This window comes from Musca domestica, unplaced genomic scaffold (genome assembly GCF_030504385.1).
Source record: "Musca domestica strain aabys unplaced genomic scaffold, Musca_domestica.polishedcontigs.V.1.1 85, whole genome shotgun sequence".
Taxonomy (NCBI): Eukaryota; Metazoa; Arthropoda; class Insecta; order Diptera; family Muscidae; genus Musca; species Musca domestica.
Genome location: NW_026712418.1, coordinates 1,395,457 through 1,410,845, shown reverse-complemented (window position 1 = coordinate 1,410,845; position 15,389 = coordinate 1,395,457). Strand labels below are relative to the sequence as shown.

The 15,389-nt window shown below is 34.9% G+C and overlaps 3 protein-coding genes across 17 annotated transcripts in view; 1 reads left to right on the top strand and 2 right to left on the bottom strand.

Annotated features, from left to right (window-relative positions):
- Window positions 1-2,050: 2,050 nt before the first annotated feature.
- LOC101896811 (GDP-mannose 4,6 dehydratase) lies at window positions 2,051-6,155 on the top strand. The gene is made up of 3 exons (XM_005179525.4): window positions 2,051-2,248; window positions 2,519-2,954; window positions 5,049-6,155. The coding sequence occupies exons 1-3, from the start codon at window positions 2,105-2,107 to the stop codon at window positions 5,627-5,629; spliced, it is 1,161 nt and encodes a 386-aa protein (XP_005179582.2). The 5' UTR covers window positions 2,051-2,104; the 3' UTR covers window positions 5,630-6,155.
- Window positions 6,156-7,785: 1,630 nt separating this feature from the next.
- On the bottom strand, window positions 7,786-11,083 carry LOC101896629 (large ribosomal subunit protein bL28m). The gene is made up of 5 exons (XM_005179524.4): window positions 10,896-11,083; window positions 10,327-10,761; window positions 8,647-8,793; window positions 8,334-8,575; window positions 7,786-8,273 (listed from the first exon to the last, which is right to left on the bottom strand). The coding sequence occupies exons 1-5, from the start codon at window positions 10,914-10,916 to the stop codon at window positions 8,195-8,197; spliced, it is 924 nt and encodes a 307-aa protein (XP_005179581.2). The 5' UTR covers window positions 10,917-11,083; the 3' UTR covers window positions 7,786-8,194.
- Window positions 11,084-13,919: 2,836 nt separating this feature from the next.
- The window catches only part of LOC101895886 (platelet-derived growth factor receptor alpha), a 225,031-nt gene continuing 223,561 nt past the window's right edge, over window positions 13,920-15,389 (bottom strand). For 14 of the 15 annotated variants that reach the window (XM_059131342.1, XM_059131352.1, XM_059131341.1 and 11 more), the window contains one exon: window positions 13,920-15,265. In XM_059131342.1, the coding sequence (XP_058987325.1) occupies window positions 14,709-15,265 (557 nt within the window). In that variant the 3' untranslated portion in view covers window positions 13,920-14,708. The remainder of the gene's footprint in view (window positions 15,266-15,389) is intronic. The other variant, XM_059131351.1, reaches the window with a different exon arrangement.

Sequence of the window (15,389 nt, the reverse complement as noted above, 5' to 3'; positions counted from 1 at the left end):
CTCTTCCGGTGGGTAAGGTGCTTAGAAAGAACTTCTAAAATGGATTTTTAGACAATTCCATTGAAAAATGTAGCTAAAATCATCTAAATACCGAATATTGGGAGGTAACGTTATATGGGGGATATACCGTATCGTGGACCTATATAGACATTATTCTTTCAGAGGGTAAATTACTCAGAAGGAACTTCTTTTGTGGATTTTCAGACAATTTCATTGAAAAAGTGGCTACAATCATCAAAATACCGAATATCTGGGGATACCGATATATGGGGGCTATACGATATCGTGGACCGATGTAGCTCACCTTTGAACTTAACATACTTGCAGACAAAATACTGATCTGACGAAAATTATAGCTTCCTATAGATGAATTAAGCTACGAATGACGAATGTGGATGGAGGGTATAAAGGTGTAAATACATAAAAAGCTTGAAGTAATGGCTCTGTAATCCCTTTATGAAATGTCACAACATATGCCTAGCCATGACTTCAAGCTTTTTATGTGAGTGAAAAATCACGATTAATGTCCCATTTAGACTAATCATGTTAATGGTCTGTTCCAGAACTGCTAGCATGTAAAAGTTTTTATTATGATAACTGATATTCTCTTTATGATATCGAAGAAAATTGCAAAACTATTAGATTCTTGCAGGTTCTGGAACAGAGCTCGACTTCTAAATCCTACTTCTTTAGACTAGTTTACAATGATGTAAAATGTCAGTCAGCTGATCTTTGTTTACGTATATATACACGCGTTTATAGCTGATGTTTCCAGTAAAAATTTGCAAAGTCTAAGGGTGTAAGTACATAAGAAGCTTCAAGTCATGGCTAGGCATATTTTGTGACATTTCATAAAGGGATTAAAGAGCCGCATTAAAATCCTGCCGTCGTTTGCAATTATAATTTGACATTAATATGCCTAGCCATGACTTCAAGCTTTTTATATACTTGCACCTTAAGTAACTCAACTGCCAAATCTGCTGTCTTTACTCGCTCTCATTTACTGGACTATTGAGTTATCGATATTTATATCGACATAGGACAGTATTAGAGTAAAATAATTCAACCGCTTTTCCAAAGGCCTAAAAAACCTAGAGCACGTACAAAAATCTATAACACAATAGAGTCCTACATTGTGTTATAGATTTTTGTCATTTTTCTTAATTTATTACGTATTCCAAAAGGATAAAGCTTCTTAAGGTGCTGGTACATGGCATATTTTGTGACTTTATCATAAAGGGATGAGAAGAGCCGCACTCAACTTCTGTCGTCATTTTCCTTTATAATTTGGAATTAATATGCATAGCTATGATGCCAAGCAGCTTATGTGGCAAAAGCTTTATGATTTTTTACTTGTTGTTATATACAGTCGTTAAAAATGGCGTTAAGTTATCTAAACTTTGACAATAATGATAACAAATGATAACAAAAACTTAAGTTATGTCAGGTATTGGAATATCTTGATGGCCATCCATGGCAGCATCAGCATGGACTTCAAACATGGGCTCACCAGAAAAGAAACAATACAAATATGGTTAAATTTATTAAAATTGTTCAAATCGAATGCATTGCTAGACATATTAATTTCGTACTCGGCTGGATGACGCAACATTGGAGACGAAACAGTACAATACTCATTGCAAATATTTGCAAGCGTTTCCCTGTATATTAACTCATTACAAATAATGAAAAAACTAATGTTAAGTTAAATTCATGACTTTTTATTTATTTATTATGTCTTTATGTTTTGTTATGTTTTGATTGGCAACTCTAAATGTACCAGTCATTTCGCACAACAAACGAAAAAAATTAATGTTTGTGTCTTTGTGTGAACTTTATGTTGATCGTTTCGTTTGTTTTCCTTTGTATGATAATGTGTGTACCCTACTCTATACATTTTAATCGTTTATCGATACAGCACAAGCCCGTCGAATGTCAACTATTAGATCCCTATCACAGCTGATATGATAAGGGATGCCGTTCGTTCTAAACGTAACATAAAACACGGCAACCCCGTTTGTATCATTTTGTGTCTTTGTTTATATTGGTATTTGGCTTGTAGTCACTACGCTTCATTTCAGACTGAATTAATAATCCAAGAAATATGAGTGAAAATCAAGATAATGACATATTGGAAAACTCTAACAATGCAACTGGAAAAAATACAACTGAGGAAAATCAAGTTGACGCAATTGATGGCGATAAGCCAAAGCAACGCATTGCACTGCTTACCGGCATCACAGGACAGGTAGAGAAAAATGAAACAACAAATCAATTTTACAGATAATACGACGTGTTATATTGATAATAGTTTTACAATAGTTTAAATATTTTATAAAACTTAATCATTGATGGCATTGATTTAATACATGTGTTCACTATACTAGTTTGAGTGACTCAGTGTTCGATGGATATGTGTTTAGATAAGGAAAAAAAAAACGAAAACTAAATGTGTTCTACATAACACTTAGCTTTATATTAGATATACATGGCTAATTAAATTCTGTGTGTTTTTTAGGATGGCTCATATTTAGCTGAATTTCTTTTGAAGAAAGGCTACGAAGTCCATGGCATAATACGCCGCGCCAGTACCTTTAATACATCGCGCATTGAACATTTGTATGCTGATCCCAAGGCCCATAAGGGTGGCTCCATGAAATTACACTATGGCGATATGACGGATAGCAGTAGTTTGGTGAAAATCATTAATACAGTCAAACCTCAAGAGATTTATAATCTGGCTGCCCAATCTCATGTTAAAGTGTCGTTTGATTTGAGCGAATACACCGCCGAAGTTGATGCAGTTGGTACACTGCGTATATTGGATGCAATAAGGACGTGTGGCATGGAGAAACAAGTCAAATTTTATCAAGCATCTACCTCCGAATTATATGGCAAGGTGGTGGAGACACCACAGAACGAACAAACACCCTTTTATCCGAGATCACCATATGGTATGTTAAGATAATACTTATAACTTTAAAAAAGACCTGTCACATAGACTGATTGATTGCAGATATGATAGATATATAACAAAATGATCACAAGTTTTTTTTTATAATTTCCCACATCGTATTCTATAACTTTTGCGGTCGTCGTTTAAATTTTTGTTGTGATTAGCGTCAACAATGCCGTTGTTAAAAAAAATGAGGGACATAATTGTGGGCGTAAGTTTTAAACATCAATAAATGCTTAAAAACTGGCTATATTTAAATACCTAGTTCATTCCATCTGTAATAATGTCAATCCAGCTTGGACTTACTTATCAGATAATTTTTCTCTGTTCTAGAGATATAACACAATTAATTTTGAGCCTACGAATAAGCTTAAAAGTACAAAATATCCATCACCAAAAACCTTATCGCAAAGTAAGAATTAACTTCGCCGTATAAAGTCATCATTAATTACATATAACAAAACATTTCTATGAGGCCATTGACATACATGTCCGCACTAGATTATATTTAGAAGAAGTAAAATAGTATCAGTCGGGTTTGCCGACAGATGTATACCCCAGTCTTGAGTTATGATTATTCAAACTGTTGATCCTTTATGGGGGAGGTTCCGAAGTTGGCCAATATTTACCAATTTGTGTCTGACCTAAGACTAATATAAATACTAAAACGAGCCAGATTTGGACTATGTCAGCTACTTCCTATACTTTATATGGATATCTGCAAATTTTTGGAAAATGTGGAACAAATATAGCGGACCGAAGTATTCCATTTTCAGACTCCATCTAATATAATTTGAAGGAAATCGCACTTTCATATCCAATTTTATGCGAAATCATAATTTCCGATAAATAACATATTCACATCAGATTTCCGGTTAAGAGAAATATTTAGATATAGCAAATTGTAAAGAATCGCCGACTTGTTTATGACAGCTAAAAATTTTTAAAATTGTGACTCTTTGTGGGTGAGGTACCACAAAGTGTTCGAAGATATATATCGTCTTCACAACAGATCCTGCCTTAATAAAAATATTTGGATGTGTGAAATTTGAAGAGAGGTGAATGTTTATTTTACATTCTTTGAGCGTGTTGTTTTCCAAAATTTTGAAATTGGAATGTACACAGTCTGAATGGAATCGGATGTTAATTTCGTGTTTTATAAGCTTCATGAGTATTCAAAATTTTGACCCTTTGTGGGGGAAGTACCAGAAGAAGTGGGCCTCACACCAGACTTTGGGTTAATAAAAATATTGTGGTGTGTATAATTTGAAGAGAACCGGATGCTTATTTCGGATTTTATGATCGTGTTTGTTTTTCAAAACTTTGATCCTTTGTGGGGGAGGTACCAGAAGGAATGGTGCAATCTCTACCATAATTGTAACACATCTTGTTCCGAAGGAAAAGTTGAGATGTACCGAATCTGAATGGAATCGGATGTTAATTTCGCGTTTTATGAGCTTCATGAATATTCAAAATTTTGACCCTTTGTGTGGGAGGTACTAGAAGATGTGGGCCGATACATTCCATCTTCACACCAGACCTTGGGTTAATAAACATATTGTGATGTACTTGGACTCGTACATCGCATTTTATAAGAGTTATTATTATTCAACATGTTGACCCTTTGAGGGGGAGGCACTGGATGGAGTGGTCCGATATTGTCGATTTTCGCTCCTGACCTAGCACTGATGCAAATATTAGGATTTGCAAAGATAGAGACAAATCAGATTATACTTTCTCTTTTTGTGCAGTAAATTATTATCTTTGAAAATGTTGACATTTTGTGGTGGAGGTACAAGAAGGACGAGACCGATATTGCCCATCTTCGAACTCAACCTGCAACACCCAATCATAAACACACAAATATTACTGTCGTCCTATACGGACATAATACGCTTTAGATGTTTTAAGTATCTTCGACTAAAACTATTTTTTTTGAAGCTTGGCTATCTGAGATGGCTTCCTTAGAACAATACCATTTTAACCAGCTTAGAGCCAAATTAAAAATATTCCATATTCCATCCATCCATATTCTATCTGCTTTTTACGTTATAACTTTCTTATGTTACCTTCTCTTGTTCTCACTTTCTAGCTTGTGCCAAAATGTACGGCTATTGGATAGTTGTCAATTATCGTGAGGCATATAACATGTTTGCCTGTAATGGTATTCTCTTTAATCACGAATCACCGCGACGAGGTGAAAACTTTGTTACACGTAAAATTACCCGATCTGTGGCCAAGATCTATCTCAATCAATTGGAATATTTTGAATTGGGCAACTTAGATTCGAAACGAGATTGGGGTCATGCCATGGACTATGTGGAAGCAATGTGGATGATGCTACAACGTGATACACCCTCCGACTATGTCATCGCTACCGGCGAAACACACAGTGTGAGAGAATTTGTTGAGGCCGCATTTCGCTATATTGGACGTCAAATTGTGTGGCAGGGAGAAGGTGTAAACGAAATTGGAATTGAACAGGATAGCGGCATTGTACGGGTGCGAATCAATCCCAAATATTTCCGTCCCACCGAAGTCGATTTACTTTTGGGTGATGCTTCAAAAGCGAAACGTGAATTGAATTGGTCTCCTAGGGTAACATTTATGGATCTGGTAAATGACATGATGGCTGCCGACATTGCCTTGATGAAGAAAAATCCCATCGCCTAGTTAAACAAAATGACAGGAGTAGGCCATTAATGGTCCTGGCATTTATATACGACAAAGCTATACTCCTGATGACAGCGTATTTTTATATGGTTTATATATACATATGTACTATGTGATTTGTTATAACTCGCTCATGCCGCTTTTATCCAAAGCACAAATATATTTCTTAAATTTCATTTATTGTAATTTCCACATAGGGTACGTTTAAGTATTTTATTAAATTAACAAATCAGCATTCCTTTGTATGCATACAACTAAAACACACATTTACTTTTGCAATTTTATTTATATAATTTTAAGATAATTTGTATTTATATCATCATTGTGTATTATAATTTATAGACAAACAAAAATCAGTGTAAATTAATTGAATAGATTTTTCTTAAGGTCCTTTCAATTTAAACGACTTATTAGTCGTTGTTTTTTTTTTAATTGTAAAGTTTCAATTTATCTAAGCAACAAAAATTATGTTTTGTATTAGCAATCGAATAATAAAGTGGGCACATTATTTATTTGCTATCATATGAACTTTTAGTGTTTTATTGAAAACAAAACTAACGATTATGTCAGTATCTGGGATGTCCAGAAGACATCCATCCTGACATTTCAAGAAGTTTTAAATCAAATCTAAATCATAGTAAGAAGAAAACTTTCCAATATAAATTTTTAGTCGCTTTCCTGCAAACGCATCCTCGAACTTCCATTTTATAAAATACACAAAGTTGTAGAAAAAAGTTTTCTTTATATGATTCTAAATACAGGGTGAGATAAAAAACTGCAACAAAGTCAAACGCCATAGTTTTTACATTTTTTTTAAATTTTATAGCATGAAAGCAAAAAATGTCGGAAATAGCATCAAATTTTAGAATAACTTTCGATTTGTTCAAATTGGTCACCTTTGTCACGAATTACCGCCAATAAAACCGTCACACGCTGTCCGAATGTTGCTCTGCGGTATTTTGGCCCATTCCCGACGAAGCGCTTGCTTGAGGTGTTCGACACTTTGGTATTTATAGCGTCCACCTTGCTTTCCAAAATACTCCAGACACAACAGTCCAACGGATTGGTATCCGGAGATTTTGCTGGCCATTATGCGTTGGAAATGAAGCGAGGAACCTCATTTTGTAACCATTCTTGGATGGCGCGTGCTGAGTGCGATGGCGCTGTATCCTGTTGGAATGTCCAAGTTCTGCGGCCAAAATGCGCGCCCAAGGCTTTAATACACCCTCCAGAATATTTTCGCGATAATATTCGGCATTTATTCTGATGCCACGGCCGATTAATACGAGCGGAGAGCGACCATCGGCTGTTATGGCGACCCACACTATCACCATGGCCGGCGCTTGAGTTCTGGTGGCCAACCGAAGGTGCAATTTTCAGCTGACCTCTTTGGCAAGTAAACACGTTGCCGGACAACGAATGTTTTCTCATCGGCAGTTCACCACTTTCGGCCAAGCGAAGCAACTCGATAGCTCTTTTTGGAGTCTATTTTCTTTCTGTTGCGGTATAAGTTCTTGCTCTTTTTGGAATTTCAATGGCTTTACCCCGAGCTCATTTTTCAATATTTGACGAATGGAATATTGCGATATGTTCAGCTCACGAGACATTTTTCGGCCACTGCGACGCTGCTTTCGCTTCTTTAGTTTTCGAACCATTTCTGCTGATGTTGCTGTTTTCTTCTGTCCACTTCCTTGGCGTCGTGCTAAGTAGTACCAGTATCACGGTAAAGAGCGATGGTACGAGACACATTTACACACATTTAATTGCTGGAGTGCTCTAACAATAGCCACTTGTGGTTTTCCAGCCAAATATAAGTAAATCACACTAACACGCTTGAATTCCATCACGATTAACTTTTTTTTTAACAATATAATGAGCTGTCACTGGAATAATTTTAAAAGCTGTCGGTTGCAGTTTTTTCATCTCACCCTGTATTTCTAAACAATGCCCGCAGGATTCATTAATTCATATAATATTCTGACTACTCTTAAAACATATGTCTAAACGGGTTTTACAACACCTTTCATGAAAACCCGAGATTTAAGTAATTTAAAAAACAGATTCTTGCAGATCCCTGAACTATTTTCATGGTAAATAAACACCCAACGCGGCCGCAGAGTGCGTAGTTCCCTGATATCCTTTAAAATAAAAATCCATTTGTTTACTATTGAATATTCATTACCATAAGGCTAGGCCAACATATCTTTTCTTTATTCTTGTTTTTATTTATTCCGCAATTCCTTTGCAATAACAAGTTGTTCGATTCTTTTTTTTTTCTTGTCCAGGAACTTCTACACTCGAGATATGAGACAAAAAAAAAATCAAAATATGAGATGAACAAATTGGTGAAAGTAAAACTGGTTTTCATGAATTTCAAAATACGTTTTTTTGCACATCTATTTAAAGAATACAAACAAAAGCGAAAAAATGGAAAACAAATAACATGAAGTGCTATTTTTGGCTCCATTTGAAGATAAAGGAAGAGCATTCAAACAAAACAAAAAAGAATTGAACAACAATGGGGGCAGTATTGAAAGAAATAAATTTAATTACATTTTACATTCTTTATGTCTCCTGTTTCTTTCCAAATGGATTTATCTTTGATAACCAATTGGAAGAGCTTGAACTTGAAGAAGGTGATTCTCTGGAAAAAGAAATTACAATTTAGTTTGGTGAAGGCAGGAATATGTAAAAAACTACTTACAATTTTGTTAGTGCTTCAATATCGGCATCACTGTCTGATGAACTTTTTGCAGCCAATTTACCCGATGGTTCATCCGATTCTGTTTCGCTCTTCATATTTGCCTGTTGCAATTGTTCAATTAATTTTCTACGGAATTCAAGTTTGTGTGGAACTGGCTTGTTTTGTTCACGTATTTGAGCAGCAATTTTCTTAATTGCTTCATCATAGGTATAACCGTACCATTCAATTTCCTCGGGGGTGTACTAAGGGGGTTCAAGTTATAAAGATTTTTAGAAAAAACAATTCTAGTTGAGTTGATACACTTCACACTTACCGCTTCCAAATAACATTTGTATTCTTTGAGAACACGTTCACGTTCGCTGGGTTGCCCTGCCAAAGATGGGCAATTATTTAAAAGTTCAATAAGAATTTTCCGTTTTAGTGTAAGGGCCAATGCTGAACGCAAGTCACAGGCTGGGGTCTGAAAAAATAATGAGAATTGAAATACGTTATTAATTTTTTTTTTTGCTTTTGCCACTTTAGCGTAATATACTGTTATCAATTCCACTTCTTAGTAAACTAATATAACAGAGAACTACAGAAATGCAGCCCTGAGGCTATGAACGCTTCCTGTCAGAATTATTCAAAATTATAGGCAACAAGTTGTTTACATTCATTTGATATTTTTTGGCAACATTTGCAATATTCAAATACGAAAATTGAAAAAAAAAAATCCGGTGAATAATGTAGCTAAAATCATTAAAATACCGAAAATAGGGAGGTACTGATATATGGAGACTATACGAAGGCCTGAACCTGCATAAACAAATTTTTGTCATAGACTGTGGTTCCTATTACGAACTCCAAATATGAACTTTTAAACAACTCCGGTGAATAATGTCGCTAAAATCATCAAAATACCGAATATTGGGATGTACCGAATATTGGGCTATACGAAGTCGTGGACCTATATAGACAATACTCTTCCAGGGGGTAATGTGCTTAAAAGAAACTTCTAGTATGGATTTTCAGACAATTTAATTGAAAAATTTGGCTGCAATCATCAAAATACCGAATATCGTGGGGTACCGTTGTAAGGGGGCTATACGATATCGTGGACCCATATAAACAATTCTCTTCCACAGGGTTAAGTACTCAGAAGGAATTCCTTGTGTGGATTTTCAGACAATTCCATTGGGGAATGTGGCTATAATCATCAAAATACCGAATATCAAGGGTCCATCTTCGAACTTGACCTGCCTGCAGACAGAAGACTGATCTGTTCAAAATTTTAGTTTCCTATCTTTATTCGTTTTGACTCTAGCGTGATTACAACCGACGAACAGGCGGACAGGGCTAAATCGTTTTAGCCGCTGTACGCTGATCAAGAATATATATACTTTGTTATGCCTAAAATGATTATTTCGAAGAGTTACAAACGGAGTGACGCACTTAATATACCATCCATACTATGTACGGAAAAGGGTATAGAAAACTATTAAGACATCTTTAAAATACGTCAGGATTGCAACAGGACTCTCTGGATTTCAATACAAATTTTGAAAACTCTACAAATATACCCTATTTAACCAATTAATCTCCAAGAGGAGATTTGTTGTTGTCTTATATGACGGTCATTGATCGTGGCCTCAGCCTCAATAAAGACACCATTGTCTTGCTATCAATGTGATTTTGAGAAAAGTTCAGTGCAAGCAAAGACATTTAAATATTTACAAATCTATAGATTATCAATATTGACATGGTGACACTGTGTGTGTTTTCTTATAAATCAGAGAAATATGTAATCGGAAAACATTTTGAGGCAAAAAAAGTGATGCAAAATTTGAAAACTTTTGTTGCAATTGTTGTTAAGCAATCAGTCTGCAATAATTCGATGGATCTCTACCTACTTAGATAAATATCTTTTAAAAAATAACGCATCTTGAAACACGCCTAACTTGTGAAATAAAAATATTACAAGCAGCTACTATTTTTTCTTTGGATAGGTACCTACCTTCAACAAGTAATGATCAAACCCATGACATTCATGAATTTTTTCTATAGTCCTATCGGTCACCACCACCGACATGTATTCATTCAACACCTGACTGTGCACAACGGAACGCTTCAACACCGGCACCCAAAAGTGTGGAACACGACGTGACAGGCGCTGACGCTTTTGAAAACCTTTTATGACAGCTTCACCACCCCATATACCTTGGTGACTTTCGGGTGGATCGATCAGCGGTATGGGTACATTTTGCACCGGCTTAATTTCACCCGTAACTTCATCACGTTCCCAAACGCCATCCTTGGGAATATAGTGCACGGCCGCTGGTTGGGTCATTTTCCATTCGCGCCAGAATTTCTTATAGGCTTCAGGCAATTGGGCACCCAAGCCTTTGTCGAAACGGGTTAAACGTTTGAAGCCATTTAACAGTTGGGGTCCCTAAAATCAATAATATAACATTACCAAGATGAAACACGTTCCAAGTAATTGGTTAAGCAACAAAGCCACAACAGTGAAAAACAATTTCCACGGCGGTTCATTTATTGCGTCACAAAGCACGGCGGCAGACTCACTTGTTTGGTGGCATGTGCCATAATTAGATTAGTATTTTTTCTTCTTTTTGATTAAATTTCTCTACTGGGATGTCTTCGAATTTTCCAATTTTACCACCAATAAGTTTTAAAACAAATAAGTGCTTTGGAATTTACGAAAAAACTTTTGAAAACAACTTGGATGCCCTTTGTCGGTGTGCGACTGCCGAAAATGTCGGATCGGAAAATAATATAAAAGAGAATGTGGAATTTTTACGAATGAGGAGATGAAGAATGGTCAAAATTCTGACAGTTTGCACAATAACAGATGTTTTATTGTTTTGTTGCGCTCTTCTTCTTTTGTAAATGGTAACACAATCATGTGGAGTATTGCCATATTCAAAAAACCCATGGTATTACCTTACATGGCATTAAATTTATCAGAAATGGCAGAATAAAAGAGGTAACCTAATTTGTCAAATCGGTAATTGCAAATCTTTTTCTAAACTCTTTTTTAAAACTCATCATTGAAAATTTAAATTGCCGAAAACATATATTTAGATATTGATCGAAAGAAGTACAAACCATGATACAATAATTAAAAGGTGAAGCAGAATGATAAAATTTGAAAAACACAACCCTGAAGCTATAATCCTGTAACGTCAAATTTACCAATAAGAAATTTAAGCAAAAATGGTAAAAAATGAATAAAATTCCGAGTATTTTTCACAATATCGAGTTCCTAATACGATTACTATTTTTTCTTCCCAAAACGCAAGCATTTATTCTCTCCAAAGCTGTAATATGAAAATAAATTTCAACAGAATTTACAAATTTTCAAATTTATTTTGTTGATTATCCAAAGCACTACATACACATACAAAAATTGTATACACCTTTCGACATTACAAGAGTACCAAAAGAAAAAAATTGGAATTCAGGTGATTGCTATGCCTTGTCTTCATTCATGACACAAAGAGGAAATTATAAGCCAGATTCATGGTAGAAGAATTCAGGTTGTCGCATCGACACAGCTGCTGGGACAATGAACTGTCAAACCGATTTTAAAATTAATAAATTTGAATAAAAATATTATTCAAAATCGTTAAAACTATTGAAAAATGCGTGTCATAGCAACCTCCGATTGGTGTCGCATAGGAAAAATTTAAAAAATCGAATTAATTTTGGAAAAACATTTTAAAATTTTTGACATATCAATGCTCCTAAGCGTTGATGCATCAACCTGTTTTCTTCTACCATGGTCAAATTGAAAAAAAATCTAGACAAATTGTTTTGAATCAGTGTTGTATTTTTCCACCACAAATATGTACCGCAGAACTAATGCTGTACACAGTGATGTTTTACATCAGTACGTAGATTTCGCACCGGATTTGATTTAAATCCGTTCGAGAGAAGATCCATTTTTGTATGGCAGATTTTGTTGAATAAATGATGTTGGTTAATCCGGGTTAAATGTTTAATCTAAACGCGTCATTAGTTTTACCAATTTACAATTTTGCGGAAACTTTTGCGATTTTGGAGTGTGCTGTAGTATTAATGTAAAAATCCAGTGCTGTTTTCGTTAGTATGTAGTTCCACACGCATTTCGAATAAAGCCCGACGTGAGATTTTATGGTAAATGTGGTTGAATAAATATGGATTAAGTAATAAATCCTGATAATGTCGAGTTCGTTGGAAAATCGTTGCTATATTCGGTTTAGCAATTCAGACTACTTCAAATTCAGCGTATGTAACCTGAATTCCCATGTAAACCATCCGATGATTTATGGCAGGAAAACAGTTATCTTAGAAGTTTAGCTCTTTAAAGTCACCCTTCTAGGAATTGCTATATGCTGTCTTAATTTTTGTATACTTGCCACCATGTTGTGTAAGCTTTAATAGGTTCGTCATGCGGTAAACATATATATCCCATATTATGCCATGTTTACGTTAGAACTTTTTGTAGGGTTAACCTACTTTGAGAGGATTTATTTGAAGTAAAAGTAATGGATATGACAATTTAAATCCAAATCCAGTGGGTTAACCCTCATATATATAAACGTACTATTACTCTCCCGCGCTATTATAGGTATTTTGAAGGCATTCGCTTCATTTTTAACCACCTTCAACCTCGTAGCATAAAGTGTTTGGCGCATTTACGTTGCATATTTTAGAGTTATCGGTATTTTCGGTTGTAAAAATTAAAAGATGTCTGCTAATATACGAAAAGGGTCAACAAATGATATAGATCATTGTTCGAATGCAAAATATAAACAACCCCGTTGCGGAAACATTTGCGACTTTGGAGAGTATGGCTGTAAAACCCCAGAGATACTTTCCGTTAGTACCATTGTAGAAGAATTTTAAAAATTTAAAACTTTTTACTACGATCACAGATTTTCACTTTATGATATCGAAAAAAAAATTGAAAAACTAGTATATTCTTGCAGATTCTGGAACAGAGCTAAATCACCTTGATATGACGTTTGGCGAAGTGGCTCGGGTATGTAATAAAACAGTTTTAATGTATATTAATTGATTTTTTGTTTTATTGTACAATTTAGAATATGGTGTTTTTTTTTTAGAAAAATATATATATTTTAAAATTTGTTGTTGTTCTTGTTATTGATCAATCGAATACGATGACTGTTTTGCGATAATATTTTATTTTTATTAAAACATTCATTTAAAATATATTTATATTATATATTAGAGTTTACATTATATAAAATAATAATATTTTTCTTATTTCATTCTTTTTTTTAATAAAAATACTTAACGGTAAAATAAAGTTATATTACATAAACAAATATTTAAAGCTAAAATGATATCCTAGGTTTACAGTAGTATAACACATAATACAGCTATATTAAAAATATATAATGATTTGTTTTTGTTTTTCGATTTAATTGATTTGTTTTAATAATTAGGCGTTAATGGTGATCTTTTTTTTATGGGCGATAACAATTTCTGATTTTATCGGCAAAATTCAGTTAAAACTTTTAGTTTGAACTTTATTTTCTTTTTACAGTATACATGTGCGGTGAGTAAACCTCTGATTTTGTAAAAAAAATCTAATTTACTTCCAATGAATTTGGGAAAAGTGTTAAACTGATGTTTTGGAAAATCGATTCTCAAAATATCGACCGAATAGCAATTTTAAGGTGATAATGCATATCACACTTTTTTGACTGGCTTAAGTCATAGACTTGCTTCTTCGGAAGCCAACAAAGAAGCGTAGGGCTAAAATCGAACTAAGTTAACCTAAATCTCCTTTGTTCCTCTACGAAGAAGCCAGCCGATGACTTAAGCCAATGAAAAAAGCGTTTATATGTATTGTCACCTTTACAAATGCAGAGGTTTTCTTCATATAATAGTAGCAAAAATAATTTATAAAAAACAATTCTAATAAATAACAATGTTTTGTTAAGTTTAAATGCAGAAGTCAAGCTTTAGAGAATGTTAGCAAAACTTATATCAGATTGAAAAAAACTAAAGATGAAGTTGCATTTATGCGTATTTCGGTCTCACAGTGTGTGTGAGAGAGAGTTCCAAGTAACTCTCCTCGTAACCTTGGAGGAATAAAATAACTTTTTTTTGAACTCTACTTAACCTTTACGTCACAGAGTTGCAGACAGGCGAGACAAAGCGTTTGAGTAAATTGACAATAGAAAAGACAGCAAGTAGTTCTAAAATATATTACGATTATTTAATCTAGGGACTTGATAGCGCAAAGACGTTTGGAGGACATATAAGAAAATAAATAACATGATACCTAATGAGGCAAAGGCGCGGACGTATCTCTCTTACGCTCTTCTCTCCAGCAATTTGTTTGACAAATCACAATATCATCCTTTATTTGACATCTATGTTATCGGTGCCCGGCTTGAGTATCTGATAGCTGGGATTTGAAAACGCCTCAGGATGCTTGGCGCCGTTATTGTTAATGGTTTTCTTGGGCGATTTAAGATTTATGTAATTCTCTGCATCCTCACCTCCGCCGCCACCATTCAATTTCGTCTCCTTTATGTGATGGCGGGGTGATGGTGTGGGCATATTTTTCGTTTGTTGCTGCAACATTTGAGCATATTTACGCGGTTGATCCGGACTATCTTCGTGATGATTGACTGCGTCCAGCATGGGTATTTCTTCGGGCAGGGGATCAATGCCATCCTTCTTAACACGCGGTGGCTTGCTATTATTCGGACTATCCAAATTGTTGGCTAATGTGGGGGAATGTTGTTCGGCTGCATTATCTGGGAAGTTAAAGGAAGTAGTTGAGATTGTGGGTGGATGATCGGCATTATCTTCGGTACATATTGGGGGTGAGTCTTTGGGACGAGTTGGTGAGAAAATTACTGAGCCACCATTGGGGCTCATTTGTAAGTAATCGTCAGAGGACAAATCAATGCCTGTGTTGGTGTAAATGTAAATGTGTGCAAATAATATTGATGTAGTGCATGTTGTTGGGCAGATAGTGTTGCAGAATATAGGGTAGAAGCGGATGTTTTAGTTGTTGTTTTAAGGTTTTGTGAT

Coding starts and splice junctions, on each gene's coding strand:
- LOC101896811 (XM_005179525.4), top strand. CDS start 2,105: ATGAGTGAAAATCAAGATAATGACATATTGGAAAACTCTAACAATGCA. Junction 2,249..2,518: donor TTACCGGCATCACAGGACAG/GTAGAGAAAAAT, acceptor TGTGTTTTTTAG/GATGGCTCATATTTAGCTGA. Junction 2,955..5,048: donor TTATCCGAGATCACCATATG/GTATGTTAAGAT, acceptor CTCACTTTCTAG/CTTGTGCCAAAATGTACGGC.
- LOC101896629 (XM_005179524.4), bottom strand. CDS start 10,916: ATGGCACATGCCACCAAACAA. Junction 8,794..10,326: donor TTGATCATTACTTGTTGAAG/GTAGGTACCTAT, acceptor TTATTTTTTCAG/ACCCCAGCCTGTGACTTGCG. Junction 8,274..8,333: donor ATTGAAGCACTAACAAAATT/GTAAGTAGTTTT, acceptor TTCTTTTTCCAG/AGAATCACCTTCTTCAAGTT.